General features: G+C 53.4%; 1 protein-coding gene across 1 annotated transcript in view; it reads left to right on the top strand.

Annotated features, from left to right (window-relative positions):
* LOC119091594 (tripartite motif-containing protein 66) overlaps positions 1-5,967 on the top strand; it is a 34,140-nt gene extending 28,173 nt beyond the window's left edge. The window contains exons 10-15 of the mRNA XM_037214403.1: positions 393-532; positions 2,816-2,955; positions 3,171-3,345; positions 3,580-3,720; positions 4,275-4,412; positions 4,970-5,967. Of these exons, the coding sequence (XP_037070298.1) occupies positions 393-532; positions 2,816-2,955; positions 3,171-3,345; positions 3,580-3,720; positions 4,275-4,412; positions 4,970-5,137 (902 nt within the window). The 3' untranslated portion in view covers positions 5,138-5,967. The remainder of the gene's footprint in view (positions 1-392; positions 533-2,815; positions 2,956-3,170; positions 3,346-3,579; positions 3,721-4,274; positions 4,413-4,969) is intronic.
* Positions 5,968-19,201: the final 13,234 nt, after the last annotated feature.

Below are 19,201 nucleotides of genomic sequence, written 5' to 3'. Positions count from 1 at the left end.
TGGTGCTGCGAGTTTCGCGTGATTGTCTATTTTTGCGTTTTGCTACGTGCTGTAGCTTCAGAAACCAGTTTGCTGTACTGTCATGGTACGTATCGGTAAACTTTGAGCATGACAGATACGCCAAGCGCAGACAACGCTTGCCAGTCGAGGTGCGGCGGCATGTTATGGTGATTTCTGCCGCGCTCTCCTGGATCTCGGTCACAAGTGACAGCGAAAGATGTTGGTTATAAGGCAAGCTCTAATCTTAGCACATGTAGTTGCTCGGATATGCCTGTGGATTTTACTGGATTCCTTGAAGTACAAAGCAGAATATACCTGTTAGCAATGATTCGAGCGTCGCTTGGGGTGGAATCCTGGCCGTGCGCTTTAACCGCGCGTGTTTCGTTTTTCAGTTCCGGGTGTCCTGGCCACGGACGAATTTATTCTGCGCAACTGCGCGCCCCCAGACCACGCCGATCGGCACAGTTCATCCGAGGATGGTGCCGAAGAGTCGCTGGACATAGAGCTGTGCGTCGAGGAGCCGCCAGAGGCGGTGCCCCCGCCCGCCCCGGCGGTGCCCCCGCCCGCCCCGGCGGCGACTCGTCCCAGTCCGCGGGCGGTGCCGTCAGAGGCGGTGCCCCCGCCCGCCCCGGCGGCGACTTGTCCCAGTCCGCGGGTGGTGCACCCGCTCGCCCGGGTAGAGGCTAGTTCCAGTCCGCTGGCGTTACCGTCAGAGGCGGTGCCCCCGCCCGCCCCGGCGGTGCCCCCGCCCGCCCCGGTGGCGACTCGTCCCAGTCCGCTGGCGGTGCCGTCAGAGGCGGTGCCCCTGCCCGCCCCGGTGGCGACTCGTCCCAGTCCGCTGGCGGTGCCGTCAGAGGCGGTGCCCCTGCCCGCCCCGGTGGCGACTCGTCCCAGTCCGCTGGCGTTACCGTCAGAGGCGGTGCCCCTGTCCGCCCCGGTGGCGACTCGTCCCAGTCCGCTGGCGGTACCGTCAGAGGCGGTGCCCCCGCCCGCCCCGGCGGTGCCCCCGCCCGCCCCGGTGGCGACTCGTCCCAGTCCGCTGGCGGTGCCGCCAGAGGCGGTGCCCCTGTCCGCCCCGGTGGCGACTCGTCCCAGTCCGCTGGCGGTGCCGTCAGAGGCGGTGCCCCCGCCCGCCCCGGTGGCGACTCGTCCCAGTCCGCGGGCGGTGCCGTCAGAGGCGGTGCCCCCGCCCGCCCCGGTGGCGACTCGTCCCAGTCCGCGGGCGGTGCCGTCAGAGGCGGTGCCCCCGCCCGCCCCGGTGGCGACTCGTCCCAGTCCGCGGGCGGTGCCGCCAGCGGCGGTGCCCCCGCCCGCCCCGGTGGCGACTCGTCCCAGTCCGCTGGCGTTACCGTCAGAGGCGGTGCCCCTGTCCGCCCCGGTGGCGACTCGTCCCAGTCCGCTGGCGGTGCCGTCAGAGGCGGTGCCCCTGTCCGCCCCGGCGGTGCCCCTGTCCGCCCCGGCGGTGCCCCCGCCCGCCCCGGTGGCGACTCGTCCCAGTCCGCTGGCGGTGCCGTCAGAGGCGGTGCCCCTGTCCGCCCCGGTGGCGACTCGTCCCAGTCCGCTGGCGTTACCGTCAGAGGCGGTGCCCCAGTCCGCCCCGGTGGCGACTCGTCCCAGTCCGCTGGCGGTGCCGTCAGAGGCGGTGCCCCAGTCCGCCCCGGTGGCGACTCGTCCCAGTTCGCTGGTGGTGCCGCCAGAGGCGGTGCCCCAGTCCGCCCCGGTGGCGACTCGTCCCAGTCCGCTGGCGGTGCCGTCAGAGGCGGTGTCCCAGTCCGCCTTGGCGGTGGCTCGTCCCAGTCCACCGGCGGCGCCGTCGGGGCAAATTTCGCCGCCGGTGTCTGTTGATACGAACGTCGCGGGTTTCTCTCCGCCCTCTGAGGACCATGTGGACCAGTGTCATCCTACTGTAGGAGACAGGGACCAGTCTCCGTCCGCCGCTGCGGGCAAGGACCAGTGTCCGTGCCCTGCAGAAGACACGGACCAGTCGCCTGTCCCTTCCGGTGGCATGGAGCAGTCTTCTCCCGCCGCCGAAGTCGTACATCAGCCTCTGCATTGTAACGAAACCGGGCAGCCTGTGCCCGCTACGAATAGCAAGGACCAAGATCTGACTTCTACAGAAACAGTCGGGTTTCCTCCCGTTGCGGGAGTGGTGGACCAAAGTGTTCTCGTTGCGAAGGGCACGAAGCAGTCTGTGTCCCCGAGGGAGATTAGTCAGTCTCTCCCCGCCGCTGAGGGCGTGGGCCAGACTCCGCTCTCTGGAGAAACGAACGGGTCACCTGCGACGGGAGACAATAATTCGTCTCCGCTCATTCAGGAAGCGGACCAGTCCGCTTTTTATGCAGATGCCGCTAACCGGCCTCCCGGCTGTGAAGGACAGGATCAACCTCCCGCTGCAGACGATATGCACCGGTCTGATGAGGCTGCGGAAGACCTGGGTCAGCCTGTGGTATCTGGTGACGACGTAGCTCAGTCGTCAAACATCGGGGGCTCTGGTGAAACGTGCGTCTCTGATAGCGGTGTTGAAAGTGCTAGTGCTGCCGATGCCACGGCCGAGGTCAGTTCCGGCCCGGTTGCTGCAAGTGCGATCCGGGCGGCGACGGAAGGCCTTGACCGGCAGCAGGTGTCGACCGAACCCAGGCGCCAGTCGTCTTCCTCTTCTGACTGTACCGGCGCGGCGACAGGCGCAGGACCGGGCTCTTCGGCCAGCGCCCCAGCCCCGGCTGCGGAGGGCGACCAGTCGGGAGCGGGGTGGACATCTGGGGATTCGTCGCTCGACGGGCCCGACGTCGGTCGCCCATCCGACACGCCGCACCAGCCGCCAGAGCGCGGCCGCCCGTCCCCCAACGTCAGCTACTGCGTGCTGTGCTGGGACGGCGGCGAGCTGCTGCTCTGCGACTACTGCGAGCGCGCCTTCCACCGTGAATGCTACGTCGGTCCTGCGGACCACTCTGACAGGTGAGCTGGCCGGAGCGACGGCCGGTGAGCAGATTGAGCGTCGAGCGCTGCAGCTGGCTGAGAGCGTTCCCGTCCGGCTGAGGCTCGTACGGCTGTGTCGTTCCGTCGTGTGATTCGCGTAGCGTTGTGCCTGTCGCTAGGTGCCAGCACTTGCGGTGGCAGCTGCGAACGTGCGTCGGTGGCGCGTTTGACGGCCGTGATCCTCTTGTCCGCAGGGGGCCGTGGCAGTGTCTGATGTGCCGCGTTATGCCGACCCCCACGAGTCCGATGGAGCGGCGCGTCGGTGACCAGATGAGCACAGAGGACATGACGTTAGCCCGTCGTTTGCTGATGGAGCTCTATGCAGCGTACTATTCGTCCATGTACTTCAAAAGCCTGGAGAATCTATCGGTAAGGGTGGGTTCTGCCCCAGTTTGTTATAACATGGAGGAGTTTGGGATGTTGAAGTGGATAGTGCTGGTTTATATAATGTTGATCTTGCTCAAGGATACATGCTGGATGTTCACCACTATACAGACGTATTCTACTATGAAGACTTCCTTTGTCGCTGTGCTGGACAGCAATTATGTTTGCTTATCTGGGGTTTGTTTGCACGCCTTTGATATGTTTGTCGTCTGTCTTCAGCTGAGGCGCTCAGAGAGCACATTTTCCCGGCGTTGGGTGAAACATATTCAGACGCGGGCTGAGACCGAAATGGGGAAGGGCTTCAGCAAGGAGACGGCCTTCTACTCCAGTATGCACATCATCTGCCAACCATTGAGGGAGGTGAGCATGTTACCGGGTGGGACCAACGCCTTGGCCAGTTGCGTGTGCCGACTTCTCTCGTGACGCGGTGCTTCGCGTCAGCGCAGCGTTAACCAGCCGTCCGCCGCGTGACGTGCCTGCATCGCATGCCACTTGCGGGCGTTTTCATCGAAGCTGTGGTAGGTATTTACACCTGACCGAGCCTTGCGTTACCCCACTCAGCCTGTATCGCAATTAGCCATACGTCAAACTGAGCCGTTAACCGTAATTGGCCGTCTGTTCTGATTAGCCACGCGTCAAATTTGAAGGATAACAGGATCTTGTTATGCCAGCTTCTTTCATATTTTAGGTCTTCTGGCCTGAAAGTTGAAAAACTGCGCGTGCTGGTAATGACGCTTTGTTCTTGACTGGCATTTGATGTTTGCCCAGCGCCTGCATGCTGTGTGGCCCCTGGTCCGCCGGGAGGGGCGATTTCCTTCAACGTGCTGTGCGCCCATCCTTAGAATGAGGAGTGGCAGCGTCCGATGGGCTCGAGTCGCGCGGGCGGTGGGTCATTCGGCACCGTATTGTTGCAGATCATTGAGTATGGGAAGATCGCACGACCCACCTGGCTGGACCAGGTCAGGGACCGGCTGGTCGCAGAGGGCCTCTCCACGCTCATGGGCTGGCTCCGCGACCTGGAGACGCTCGTGGATAACAGCACATCCTCGGAGGTACCAGCCAAATACACGCACCCAGTGTATTTTCAGTATTTTTTCCAAACAGCGAAAGCCAATGTCAGAGCAAGACGACTTGCAACCTCTCGTGCTTCCCTCCCCCCAGCCCCTTCAGACTCCAGAACTCTTGAATCCTGTTTGTGTTGTTACCCGAGTATATTTTGTGACTTGCACAACATCCACCCGACGCTGGAATATCACGAAACGGAGGTGACAGAAACATGTCGCATGTAACTGCATCATCACAATCCTGCGCCATTTAAGATGGAAATATTACATAACCACCTGTGGAAGTAGTATCTGTGAAAGATGGCAATGTTTTACGACGCAGTCCGAGTGGTCTCTCGTGGTGGTCGAGTGGTCAACCGAGTGGTCGAGTCGTCAACCGGTGGTCTCTTAGTCATGTTATTTGCCTCCCCGCATGACGCCGATGCAAACAGTAAACAGTGAGGAATACCAACGCTTGCTGGTGACGCAGCTCAGCACGCTGCTCGCTCACTTGCCCGTAGCAGATGGGCCGACAGTAACATCGTCTGGTGCTTGCTGTTTTGCAGAACGGCTCGCCTGTCCACAAGTACCTGGAGGGGACGAGAGAGGCATTCAAGCAGTTCATGCTGCAGCACTTGCGCGTCGCCTGGCTCGAGTTGGACGCGATGTCAGACGAGAAATGGCGGCCAGCCGACTGTCCGGATGAGGCCAACAAAACAAAGTCAAAGACATAGTGCCCCAAGGTACGCTGCGCTGTTAAGAAATAGAGATAGAAATGGAGAAGTCGCGGTAGGGGGTATGACGTCACTACGCAAGGCTGGTACAACATCACTGTCCCGGTGTGATGTGATGTGATGTGATGTGATGTGATGATGTGATGTGAACCGGACCCAGATGTGAACCGGACTATGTCAAATATCTCAGGCCTTATATCATTCAGATGTGAAGATGTGGTGGACGATGGTCTTTGGGAGGAGATTGATCGTGATGAGATGGTCCATGGGAGGAGATTGATCGTGATGAGTCGAGAAGAGAAGTCGCCTGTGTCGCCAGCCGAGTGACTGCGTGCGCACACTTACCATGTCTGGATTAGTGAAGGCGTGTGCCTCTGTTTATGCGCTGATTGTATGGGCTGTGTGATACCGCTGAATCGCCATTATTATGTCACCATCGGCTGAGCGTGTAGTTGCTGGGCAAAGCGAACAACCGCAAGGAACGTGGTGACGAGGGTTCTGCATCTGTGATATCGGCCATAAGGCGAGTGCTATCCAAGACCTGTTCCTGTCGCGATTCGCATTTCGTTGCTTTGTATTCAGATATTAGCCTTTGATACTCAGACGCGTGTTCCGCTGGCGGGTAGCCAGTGTGGGAAGATGTGCCCAGATGCGCCCTCAGCCTGTTCCGCCAGGCAGACGTTGACTGTTTAATAGAAAAAGATCGACCCTCGAGGTCTTGCCATTCTTGGGCAATGCAAAGATCTTGAGATTCGCAGCTACTGTTTTTAATCGCAGGGTACTGCGAGTGTCGGATCGCTCCCCGTGCTGCGGGACTGGAAGGTTTACAATGGAACTGGAAGGTTTACGAGGCCACATGATGAATACCGGAACAGCATGCGGTGAGATGAATGACGATTAGGATGCGCAGTTTAGGATGCGTTCCCAAAATACAGCGTAGTAGTTAGCCATAATGTTTAAAAACGTAATCCAAATCCGACGTAAAAGGGAAACATCGTCTCCAGTTTTGTTCGGAGCGTGAGCTGTTTCCGGATGTTTTGTTGCGTGCTGGGGCGACAAGTTAGGGCGCGGGCGGATCCATCTGCTTGCTTGGGGGGGGGGGGGGGGGCACGACATAACTAACCTACCACAAGTTTGAAGTTTTCCCCGGCTTCTACTCGCGTTATGTTTCGTGCAGTTTCTTTCAGAAAAAAAAAACACTAGGGAAAGATCGCGAAAACTCAGGAAAAGTGCGCACTGGAGTTTTGGCCATAACCGTATTATCCCTGACAAAATATTTGAAACCCACGTGGATGCTTGTCAAGTAGATCAGCGTTAACATAATGCATACCACAGAGTAAGTCCAGCCATATGGTGTGGGAGAGGGAGGGGATCAATTATTTAACGGTCAGACAACAGACGACAATGAACGTAAAACAATGACGGTTTTGGCGATGTGGGGCAGAGGCCTGGGTTCGCTGATGATGATCTATGATTAGACCTCAACAGTGTTCAGAGAAATTTGTTTTCTGAGACGCTAATACTTGTGAATGTGATTAAGATTTTTTGACTGCCACATTTTGCAACCAAATGCTTTCCCTCTGCTGGTAGCCTTGCAGGATTCCTTATTCCCATCAAAGTACACATTCCCCCGTCTTTCGAAAAATTTGGCGTAGATCGATCGTCTCTTTACATTCGCCGCAATGCCCACTGTTATCGGTCAGACCGACTTCCCCGACCTGCCCGCTCGTGCAAGCTTGCAACTGGCCTTCCACGTCCAAATTTTACCCCGCGTTACGTTCGGTTTCTTCTGAATGATTTTGTCTCCTCGCTCCATTCTCCTGGCACCAATAAGTGACGCGAATACAGATGGCGATGATACAGGGGGGGGGGGGGGGGAGAACGTTGTCGCCCGCTGACCCGGGAACCCGGTCAGACCGCAGTGAACGCGCACGGGAAGCTGACCCAGAGCCCATGGCACGCTCGGGCCCCAAGCAGCAGCAGCGTCACCGCTCGGCTGACGCCCCGAGACCGACCGGCACGCTGGGCGAACAAGACTCAGCATCGAGACCGGGTCCTCAGCGCTAACAACAGCCGGCGCGAGAACGCCAGCCATTTCGGGACAACCCCGAATAACAAGTCCATGCCTGTGGCGTCTCGCGTCCGGAGCGGGCTGTCCCCGTTTCATGCGGCCAGAGGTACCGGTCCTGAGAAATCATGTGCGTAAACAGCCCGTGTGCGGTCTCCCGCCCCTGAAATGAGGGGGTGGGCGTTTATCTGGGTCAGACCCTGGCCTGGCTGCGCCGAGCTGCGTGGGAACGAGGGCAGCGATTGAGGATGCAGGTTCTCGCCCCTCCGTCCCGCCACTGGCCACGTCTGACAGGGCAAGCAGCTTGAGGTTTTTTGGCAAGCCTTTCGTGGGCTAAAGATTGTTAGCAATTCAAGCGTTGCGTGCTTTGTTATGTTGGTTGGTAAAATTGTACCGCTATCACATCAGGCAGCCAATCCAAGCGCGGACAAATGCTGATGAAAATAATCTTCTAATTCCGCTAAACAGGACCACACCTGGCAAGTTGTCCAAACGCCATGAGCACCTAGGCGTGGGTATCCATGCCAATATGATCAGGGGCGCAGCCAGGACATTGATAAAGGGGGAGGGGCACAGGGTTGACGAAATCCCCACGAAAAAAAAACACGGGATAAAGTCTGCTCGATTTCGTGGGCTACGATTTTCTTCATGCTATTTTATTTTTTCCTTAATTGCAGAATGGATGCCAGAAACTACCGGAAGATGCAACTCGGGCCATATTTCGAAGCTATAAACTGAAGAAAACAGCATTAAATGGCTGCATGGAATAAACCACCGGCGCTTTCTATTTCGCAATGGTCTAGCAGGCTCTTCCTAAGCGGACAGAACTCGAGGATTTGCCAGAATAATTGTTCTGAGTTCTACAGAGATGTTGAGGACGCTATGCGGACCCACGAGCACTATCATATATCGAAATGGGTTTAAAAAAGGTTTAACATGGCCAGCACGTTATTCGTAGGGGAATGTCCGACCTTCATTCAGAACAAAAGGGAAGAAAACTATGTAACATGGTTTTGAGTACGCGCGCTCGCAAGACTTATAACAAAACCCCGACGCCTTGTGCTGCAGTCTCCATAGGCCACGTGGCCTTGGCGCTGCGGCGTACTCTATGTGGCGGAGAATGAGCGGACAAAAAACGGTGACGGTTATGAAATAAATAGCGTTTGATGTCGGTTCTGAGCTAAAAATTTTGGACGCTTTGGGACATCGATTCATGCATCTGCGACATTGAATCATTTATGATCATGATTCATGTTTGAAAAAAGAAAATGACAGGACCGGGCCAGATCACAGATCCAAAGGGTGCAAGTAAAGCGTAAAAAGGCGGCTGGGTAAATCGTCAAAATGCATCAAAATGAAGCCATCCTGGGGTCCTGAGAGTCAATCTCACAGCGCCCCCTTCGGAACAAATCCTGGGCTCTCCGCATGGCCAAGAGATCATTTGTACTCTTAACATGTCGGCCATAGGCCCCCACAAACACGTGAAAGCCAGAGGGGCCGTTTTGTTGCAGGCGGGACAGCAGTTGCGGGAACGGGCAGGGAAGAGAGGCGGCAGTCCCCTGTCTGCCAGCATGGCCGCCAATACCATGCGTTTTGTGCCCCGCCCCCCCCCCCCCACACACACTCATTTGTGAGGTTCATTTTTAGCAAACCTAAATGCTTTGTAGTTGCGCATGTATTGTGGAAATTCGGGTCGAGGAGGACCATGACTGAGCTATAGGGTCCTTCACTGAGCTCAGGAAGCCGTTGTTTGCGCCAAGATGCCACTCTGCCGGACCAAGAAGCCCTTTTGTGAATTGTTTATGTCCTGGGCTGGAACAGAATTCCACATGATGTATATTGCGTTGCGTCGTTACTGGCTCACCGGCCCGTTGTGAATCAGCAGACTTCTGTTAAGAGGCACTCCAGAAATCAAGAGGCTGCTGTGTTCGGTCAGGAGACCCCTTCATGTATCCATAGACAGCCTGCTTCAGAAGGCCTTGTTCGGGATCAGGAAGCCAGGAGGATCTCTGTGCTGGGATGAGGAAGCCCTTCACTGGATTGGGGCCCCTTATTCATTCAGGAGCTTGCGATCCTTCCACCTTGGGTGCGACATGCGGCTGTGACAGATCGTTTTCACCCGCACCCCGATGGGCAGCTTTCTGTCCTCCCCCCCCCCCCCCCCAGCCAGGCCAGGCTTCCAGACACCAAATTTGGGGGCAATCGAGACGCCCCGCAATATCACATTGGGATGTCACGCAGCGTATAACTCGAAAAATTACGCGCAAATTCCACCCCAAAAGGCAGTGGTTTTCGGAATCAGCGTGTCGAGAAGGCCTGCACCACCAAATTTGGGGGCAATCGAGACGCCCCGCAAAATCACATTGGGATGTTACGCAGCGTAAAAACTCGAAAATTACACAAAATTCCACCCCAAAAGGTAGTGATTTCGGATCAGCTGTTGAGAAGGCCCTGCACACCATTGGGGGCAATCGAGACGCCCCGCAATATCACATTGGGATGTTACGCAGCGTAAAACTCGAAAATTACGCAAAATTCCACCCCAAAGTTGTTATTTTCGGAATCAGCGTGTTGAGAAGGCCCTGCCAACCAAATTTGGGGGCAATCGGAGACGCCTCGCAATATCACATTGGGATGTTACGCAGCGTATAACTCGAAAATTACGCAAAATTCCACCCCAAAGGCAGTGATTTTCGAATCAGCGTGTTGAGAAGGCCCTGCGTGCCAAATTTGGGGGCAATCAAGACGCCCGCAATATCACATTGGGATATTACGCCAGCGTATAACTGGAAAATTACGCAAAATTCCACCCCAAAAGCAGTAAAATTTTCGGAATCAGCGTAGTGAGAAGGCCCTGCACACCAAATTTGGGGGCAATCGAGACGCCCCGCAATGTCACATTGGGATGTTACGCAGCGTATAACTCGAAAATTACGCAAAATTCCACACCAAAGGCATTAATTTTCGGAATCAGCGTGTTGAGAAGGCCCTGCACACCAAATTTGGGGGCAATCGAGATGCCCCGCAATATCCAACTGGCAATTGGATATCAGATCTGCTGCTAGATTGACGGATGTCCGACGTGTCCTGCGCACACGCTACCGCGCTCAGAAGAGACTAGCGGCACCTGCCGGTCGATAATGGCACTCACAGTCACCTGAATGTGCACTAGAGGGCAGCAGCTGACGTGCGTCCGGATACGGGAGCCCGGCGCTGGTGCTCGCGTCCGCCGCAGGCGCAGGATTGGACGGCGCTCCCCTACGCGTGAGAGCAGAATTACTGTGCGTGGGTGTGAAGCTACAGCCGTTCATACGTAAATCATCCATTGCAATGGCGCCCCTCCATCAGCTGTTTTTTTTTAATCTAGTGAAAGTCGTCAGCTACATTGTCTTCGCGCGTCAGGCAGACTTCCCATTTCCTAATTTTTAGCAGCGCCCCGCGGCACTGTGGGTGCCTTCCATGCTTCCACCTGTGGGTGCCAACTTGCCCTTTTCACCGGTGTAGCTTGTCGGCGACCGCGGAATGCGCCGAGCTCTGCATAAATTGGGCATGATCTTGTTTTTGAACTGCGCTTGTTTTTGAAAGTGATGCAACGGCCGTGAATGGGAATAAGCACGCAATACGCCCCCAGCGATACGCCTCGCGTAAGTTACCCCTCAGGAGGAGCCAAACGACCGCAATCCTGCTCTCCTGCAGATAAATGCTTGAAGGGTGGCGTGACTCCAGTGAACGCTACCGTTGCTATTGCCGGCTATCAGGCTGGTCGTCTGTCACGTGACTCCAGGCGATACGGCATGATGAGGTGTAGGTCATGAACCAGTCAGGGCCGGGCTGGACCCCCGGCACGCAGGATTGCGCACGGCGGAAGCTGGGTCTGCCCTTAGGCGTTCAGTGAGGACACATCCTGCTCTCTTCCACCGAGACATATACCGGGCCTTATAAGCCCTGGGTGACAGAATGCTCTGAGTCCCGCCACCAAGGCAACAGACGGTTGACCGAGGCAAAAGAAGACAGGCCAAGGCAAAAGCCAAAATAAAAATGGAAGAGGAGCCGACGAATACAAGTCAAGAAGATGTAAGTAGAATGCAGAAGGGCAGCTTAACAAAAGATCAAATGAAGCATGTTCAGGGATCCTGATGAAACCAACTGCGCGGAGTCCCTTCCGGACGAAGGCCGGGGCACTCCTCGCCCTCCGCCGGGCCACGTGGCCTGCTTGTCCCATTCACCTGGAGCCTAAGACTAGTGTCACATGTAAGCCAGGGCCTCCTTACAGAAGCCAGAAAGAGCAGAGACCGTCTTGTGTTGCGTAAAGTCATTCACGACACAGCAGGAGGTAGGGGAGGGGTGAGGGCCTGCCCATCGGCGGGCGGAAAGTATATGCATTTGTCACCCTCGCTTTCAGAAACCCTCGTACCCAAGCTGGACTGATCTAGGAGAACCCAGAGCTGCGACATGGCTTACGCGCGATCTTACAACCGGGGCTCAGCTCACACATTCTCACTGAAAACCGAATGTAGCAACTTTTGGAATGTCATAAAAACACACCGGCCGCTCCCGATATTCCTATTTACGCAAAAAAGCTGCGCGAGAGATGGAGGCGCCCGCGCGGTTTTTACAAAAGGGTTCAATAGCTGATGATCCTTCCTGTTTATACCTAGGCCATCTCTGTACATTCGCAATAGCTTTTTCTATGCCGTTACCCAAGAACAGGTAACCAGGAGTGCCCCTCCCTCAATCCCAGCGACGCAGTAAACCGTACGTTAACATCAGAAAACATAAAATCAAGTCGCGGCACTACCAGCTAGGAAGATGAAACAAACGTAAAATAGCAGGCGAAAAGGTGGTTCAGATCCGAAGGAATTGTGTTATGTAATAGGCAAGGTAAAATCATATATGAGGAGGCTTAAAGTAGTCATTAGCCAAAGTCAGCTGGTGACAGCCCGCTATAACCGCCCAATAAGCTACAACCATTCAGTTCACCGTGTTAGTAAGGGTTGTACAGTCACACAAGTCGGAGGGGGCAATTACCAGGTCATTTTCGTGCTGGGTTTTGAGCTGGATGTCCAGGGAGCCCACCCAGCTAAGCAGAGCCTGTTGCTGGGAGAACTCCCGGAGCCAGCGCCGTGAATTTGGGTATATGTGCATGACTAACTATATCAGAAATTGATTATGAAACATGAAAGAGGTCAGATATGAAGTGCGTTGGATATGAACAGCACAAAGGATTGCAATGTCTTCAAATATGTTGGTTACGTTAATATGTATTCACGAAATGCTTGCGGATGATGTTCTTGACGATGGTTTTTGATACAGGGATATCAGTTATTCCTGGAAAATATGAAACCATAATGTCGTTCCACAGCTTAGGGCCAAGGCAAGCTGCTGTAAATAGCCTATAATTACGACTAGAGAAAGGTTGGTCTAAATGTTTTGCTCGCCTCATATCCATGTCATTAGATTCGTAGAGATTGTAAATTAAATCGAATGATGCAGGGAGCTGTGAAGTTACAAATTTGTGCATCGCAATTAGCATTTGGGATTTAGCAATATCCGATAGCTTCAAAATTTGTATCGTTTAAAGACTGGCTCTGGCTCAGGTGGAGGATACACAGTTTCTATAAGGCGCACATAGTAGTAGCTGATGGTCCTTCCGATTTACACCTAGGGCCACCTCTGTACATTCCGCACTAGCTGGTGGCCCCTCCTATTTACATTGGCTTTTATATATTTTGACATTTTGCTAAGTTTATTTTTTCATTAGAGTTAACCATTTTAACTTCTTACATTCGAAACCATCTGTCTCAAATGGCACGACGATTTAAAACGTCGTGCAGGGAGACTGATCACGTGCGTCGCAAGGTGCTGAGCCAAACCACCATTCCTGTGGCTGGTAGAAGTCTCGTTATTTGATGCTTTGTGCTGTCTAGCACCCTCAACGAGCTTGGTTGAAAAAATCTGTGAAAAAGCAGCCTTCCAGCAGAAAACGAAGCCGCTGACCCAAAGCAGGACAAATGCATATTTCATAATATGACTACCTGGGCCAGAAAAGTGGTCTCCTTAGAGCGTTAGAAAGCCCTGCCGATCTAGGAGGCTCGTGGTTTGTGAATGCTTGAACTGTAGTTTCAGAGGTAAACGGTGAAGGCAAAGAGGAGAACAGTGAAGCGATGCATGTCGAGGTCTCATCCAGAGATTCCTGCTGCTGAGAGGAACAGTGGCTTCTGGATGGTAGGCCGCTGGTTCACCTGGCGCAGGAGGGCTGAAGGTATGGATTCAGATGTATGATCCTTTTTCTAATTTGATTGGATGTTATTCTCAGGTGCATAAAAGATCACGGTTTTCTGTAGCTATGGGGCTGCAGAGATCTATTTTTGGAAAAAGCACAGGAGAGGGGAGGCTCGGTAGGGAAAAATCGTTGCATCTATCTAAAAAAATATACGTATAGCAGCAGGGAGGTAGAATCACGTTTGAACTAGGATGGGAGTGAAACATTTCATCGCAAAAAGGCCGTGCGGGAGTGAAAAAATCAATTCTCAAAAGATGGAACTTATGAGTTGGTGACTGATACTTCAGCGAACAAATATATCTATTTCAAGTTGGCATGGACGCAATATCAGCAACCTGACAAAGCTATTTCGTTTTTAACATCTTAGGCCATTAAAGTGAAACAGAATACATTAACACACGTTCGGGTGGGGGGCAAATTGACCCCCGCAAGGGTTTTTCCCGAATGGTTTCTGAACGACGCGGCGTGGCCGCGCCAAATTTTGCATAGCTGTAGACAATTGCATGGCGGATCGTTTGACACACAATGAATGGCAGGTCAAAGGTAGGCCATGGTTTCAACGAAGATAGTTTCTAGGGAACCGTTCAAGCATTCTTGTATCATTTTGGTCACCATGACCTTCAAAGGGTCAAAACAGGGTCAGCGAGCTCAAATGGGCTTGTGACCTTTTGCTTAGAGACAGTTGCCTAGGTTCTGGGGGTGCTTTGGAGACTAACCTGGAATTTGACCTTGTTTGACCTTATTTGACCTGAACGTCATGACCTAGGAAGCTGAAACCTTAACCTAAGTAAGTTCACGTATAGGTCAAAACACCCTGTAAATTTGGTGTCTAGCTTTCTCAGTTCCAGAGGTCTCAGAGGGGGTCAAATGGACCCCCCCCCCCCTCCGAGCGAAGGGTGTCTAGCCGGCCAACCGGGCGCGTGTTAAAGCATAAGCGGAAAGTGAAACAACGGTTCTATTTTATTCACTTCTTATTGCTCAAACCAAAAAACACATCATCTAACATGTAATAATCAATCTAAATATCCACAACAATATCAGACAATAGCAAGGTTTGTATGTGTTGAAAAGCAGCCTCTGGTGGCAACAAATGCACTTTGGGCACATGATATGCCGAAAAGCTTGAGACACGGCTCAAAAGAGGAGAATGGAAATTTCAGATTATTTTTCCGAGGAAACGTTAGCATTTGCACGGTTCTTCTAGATATTATTTTCCAGATATGCTAGAATGTTCCATTTTATTATGTTTATTCTTCTAGGCTTTTCGGAGGTGGCTAGGAGGTAGACAAATTAAGCAACCATATATATATATATATATATATATATATATATATATATATATATAGATACATATGGAACCATCTAGCAGTGGTATGGAACAAATATTTATCAGGTGATAAGAATTCGTTTTCCGAAGATAAAGTTCAGCTGGCGTGGTTTCCATGGCAATGTGGAACGGCGACGCAGTGCTAGTAGGGTGTGTCATCGAGGGAGTTAATCTCTTGGAATGAACTGAAACAAAGTTTGTCCTTGGCACATGGATGAATAATAAATTTCCAAGCCTGTTACACCGACACGATATTGGTATTTGTCAGTCGAGGAGAGCTTTTCCAATCTGGCCGATCTGGGCAAAGAAAATCGTCTTCGATACTAGCGCCATCTATTATGAATGGTGGCGTCATCTATGGACAAGTCTCTGCTTTTTCCATGCTACCGCCACCTAATGGATTATATGTTTCTAACTTGATTTTAAGTGACTGTCAGTTAAGCATGGAGCATGTACCAAGAAGGTTTTCAATGAAAAACTTCTCAACAGATAATAAGTTCACTTTTCATGAAAAAACATTATAAATCGGTAGTATACCAAAATGTGCAGTTACCAAAATTTTCCAGTGGACAGCAGAAATTGAAAGGTCGCGATTGTTTACGCATCATGGTGATATTGATTTGCAGCTTATGTGCTTGTCGTATGGGCTATCAGGGGGTATAAGTTTGGTTTGCCAGTATTCAAATGTTCCTTTCGAATAACTACTTGGATAAGCATGCCGAAGGCCACGCGGTCATGTATATGATAGGTCACCCGGCGCCCCTGTCCCACCAACGACTGCCGACTAAGGGGGAAGCCTTAGCTTACATCAGATGGCTAAGCGAACCAAACAAGAATCCCGCCAATGCCGTCTTCAAGACCGTGGCGGCGGAAATCAGTGAGCTTTGGACGAACGAAGGGATCCCCGTTCGTGATATAAAATAGGTCACACAAATTATCAAGAGGGGTTGCTATGAACCATACGAAGCCATCAGCAAAATACCAAAAAAAAAAGAAAGAGAAGGACAAAACAGTGTCGCTACCGCGAGATTTAATGAGCTTCTCGACATCGCAAAATGTAAGTGCGAGTCCCAGCACAGCTGCAAGTGCCTAGCTGCCTACAGAGTGCTGGAAGAAGGGATCGCTTTCTTAAAAGACCAACGCATGCACCGGAGGTTTTCCCTGGGGACATATGACCGGGCTACGACTGTGGCTAGGGAGGCTCGCGAGATCCGGAGCATGGCCAGACAGCTCCAGGAGCGTCCTAGCTCAACCGCCAGTGGGGCGGTGTCTGCTGCTAAACCTGAGTCGCCTCCCCCGCTGGCTGCTGAGCCCATGCTGCCTGCTGAGCCAGCGTTGGCTGCTAGTGCTGAATTCGAGCCTGCTCCGGGACCGAGTGGTCTCAGCACTGGCGAGTCAGCCGAGAGTGCGAAATCTGGCACGGCTTCGCGCATGGTGGAAAGTGGCGACGGCGCCGATTTCTTTGTTCCGGATGAAGCTGCTGTCACTGCAGATCGTAACTTTAACGATCTCACCAACACCGCTCTTGCGGTTGACGCTACAGTGTCTCAGACCGGGCGGCTGCTGCCACCATCAACGCCTTCCAACGTGACAGCAGAGGCGGACTGGCTGCTTCAGATGTCGTAGATCCTAAGAAGATCTGGCGCGCAAGAGACAGATCGAGAAAAGGGACGGCGCGTCAAAATGCGGAATCAATCTACTAGTCAGGTTTGACTAGCCTCTACTTCGATGGCCGCAAAGACAGGACCTGCATGACACATAGCCTCGCGAATGCCGTCGAAGAACACGTGGTTGTCATCGCTGAGCCAGGCAGCCGCTACGTGACTCACTTCACGCCCGAGTCCGGCCGCGCCATGCACTTACTCAACGAGCTTCACTCCGTGAACCAGTAGTTTGACGGTCAAGTCAAGGTCCCCGGCTGCGACGGCACGGCCGTCAACACAGGGGCGACAGATGGAGTGTGCCGGCTGTTTGAGCTGGTCGCCGAGTCACCCGTGCACTGGTTCATCTGCCAGCTGCACAGCAATGAGCTGAATTTATGTCACCTGCTGCTGAGCCTGGACGGTACGACTGCGGGACCGAAATATTTTTCTTAACCCATCGGCAAGATCTGCGCCGGAGAGGTCTGGAGAAGGGACGTTGCGGCATTCAATCCTGTGGCAGGGCATGTGCCAAACCTGCTGGTCGACCTGATCCAGCAGCTGAGCACCGACCAGCAGATGCTGTACTGCTAGGAAATATTATGCATATTGATAAAACAGTAATAATAGCCTTACTCCACGCAGAATATCGAGGAAAATGGAGAAATAGATATATTGATATTTCGTTGATATATATTTACGTAAGCCAAACTACGTTATTAGTACGGTCACTAAACAAAACCAATGCTATTAGTACTGTCCTGTCTTCGAATTCATAGCAATGAATGTTGAAACTTTCTCACGCGTCATTTGGCATTTCATGTACTCATCGTTAAGCACTTACTCATTGCCATGCGTTGTGCCATAGTATGGCGTGTCATTTACTCGTTGGTTCATGCTTACGAGTATACTTGCTGATAAGTGTTGCCGTTGCGTTTAAATGGAAATAATTTTCGTGTAAGCTGATGTTCAGTTCGGGACGAATTGTTTTAACTACTCTTGTTCTTTTGTTTTCAGATGGTTGACACTGGCCGCTCGCCTGCTTCGAGCTTACATCTCCACCGAGACTCGCAGCAGGGCTCTCAAGGACCTCGTCCAGTACGTGTTGGCCACTATGTGCCCATGTGGTTCTCCATTCGACAGAACAGCAGCTGTGACGTGGGCTCACGCAACCTGTTCCGAAGCATCGCGCTGCTCCGCGAGCTGCCGCAGCGCACACGGACCACGGTGCGGTCAGCCATCCAGCGCAACGGGTACTGGGCCCATCCAGAACAGCTGCTGCTGGTCATGGTGGCGGACGAGGACCGTGTGGTCCGCAAACAGGCGGTTCAAATCATCAGCGCCGCGCGTGAGCAGCAAGCCTGAGGGGCCCAGGACCTTCGCCATCCCAACGATCGAACGTCGAGGCCGTGAGCTACGTGGAGCTGATCTCCTGGCGCGAACCAGTCACGCAACCCCCACTCCTACGAGACCTCAGCGACGGCGAGCTGCGAAGCATAGTGCACGCTCCATTGCCCATCCCGCCTTATCCCGCTCAAACCCAGGCGGTGGAGAGGGCCGTGCGCACCGTCACCGAGGCATGTTCGGCGGTGATGGGAGAAGAGGCGCGGCGTGGCCTCATCACGGCCAAGCTCATGCACCGACATATTCACCCCACTGTCAACTCTAAGAAGGGATCTGCTCTGAGGGTAGGCAGGTAATTATTAACTGATCGCATCCTCAGAGGTGTTATACTCCCGTTTCAACTTGAAGCTACTTTACAATCCGTCAAATTCAGATTTATATTAATGCTGAAATTGGGCCAATTGCAAATTGCAGATGTATGCATGAATACAACTGCATTGTTTCACTTTTAAGCAATTTCGTGACTATTGCGCTTCCATCACAGCCCCCTTAAATGTGTCTGTCGCAGGTGGTCGTAGCAGCAGGCTCTAGTACGGCAGCCGCCGCCGCCGCATCATTGCGTCCGCCCGCTGCGGAGATGCGGGACAGTCTTTCGGGAGGAGAGACCAAGCAGCGCACCGCTGGGCCAGCACTCGGCGCTCCTACAAGCAGCACGTACTGTGTCTCTGCCTTCTGGTTCAGTAGCACGACGGCACGAACGTTTAAGACGTGCAGCCCGCAGAATGGAGACGGCACGGCCGCTGGTCAACCAGCCTGGCAGGGGCTAGTGCAGCAGTGCCCGGGCACGCGCCGCAGGGCAGAGTGGGGCCAGCGCCGCACTGCCGAGAACATCTGCGGCTCGGGCTGGAGCTTCAGCAATAGAGCAGCCCGGTCGTGACGGTACTTTTTCTATTGTGCGAACTCCGCCAACACGCGTTACGGGTTTCCGGTTTCTCAGCAGCTGCTGTTTCAGCCAGTTCGTCGAATACGCAGGCTCGGTCAGGAGCAAGATGCGTGTTCGGTTATCCTAACCCCTCTCCACGCCCACTGTGCAGACTGCAGACATTGGTGTTTGTTTTGAAGTTGTACACCAGGTAATGTATTCTGAGTCATGTGCTATGAATGGTTTTGTTTACAGCGCATCGGCCGTCTTGGAGAAGTGGAAGTCAAAAAGCAGTATTGACAAACGTGCTCGTACAAGGTTATGCTTCACAACACATTAGGTTTCAACATATGGCCATCAAGAGACCAATGTCCGAACCTCATATTGGACCTTTAGAATGGCACATTTTCGCAAGTATCGCTGTGAGACGCGCTCAGAGGTATCGTTTCCATAGGCGAAGTTGTCTTGCCGCCCACGGTT

The sequence above is a fragment of the Pollicipes pollicipes genome, unplaced genomic scaffold (assembly GCF_011947565.3).
Source record: "Pollicipes pollicipes isolate AB1234 unplaced genomic scaffold, Ppol_2.1 Scaffold_3447;HRSCAF=4054_pilon_pilon_pilon, whole genome shotgun sequence".
In the NCBI taxonomy this organism is placed as follows: Eukaryota; Metazoa; Arthropoda; class Thecostraca; order Pollicipedomorpha; family Pollicipedidae; genus Pollicipes; species Pollicipes pollicipes.
This window is presented reverse-complemented; position numbering and strand designations above follow the sequence as displayed.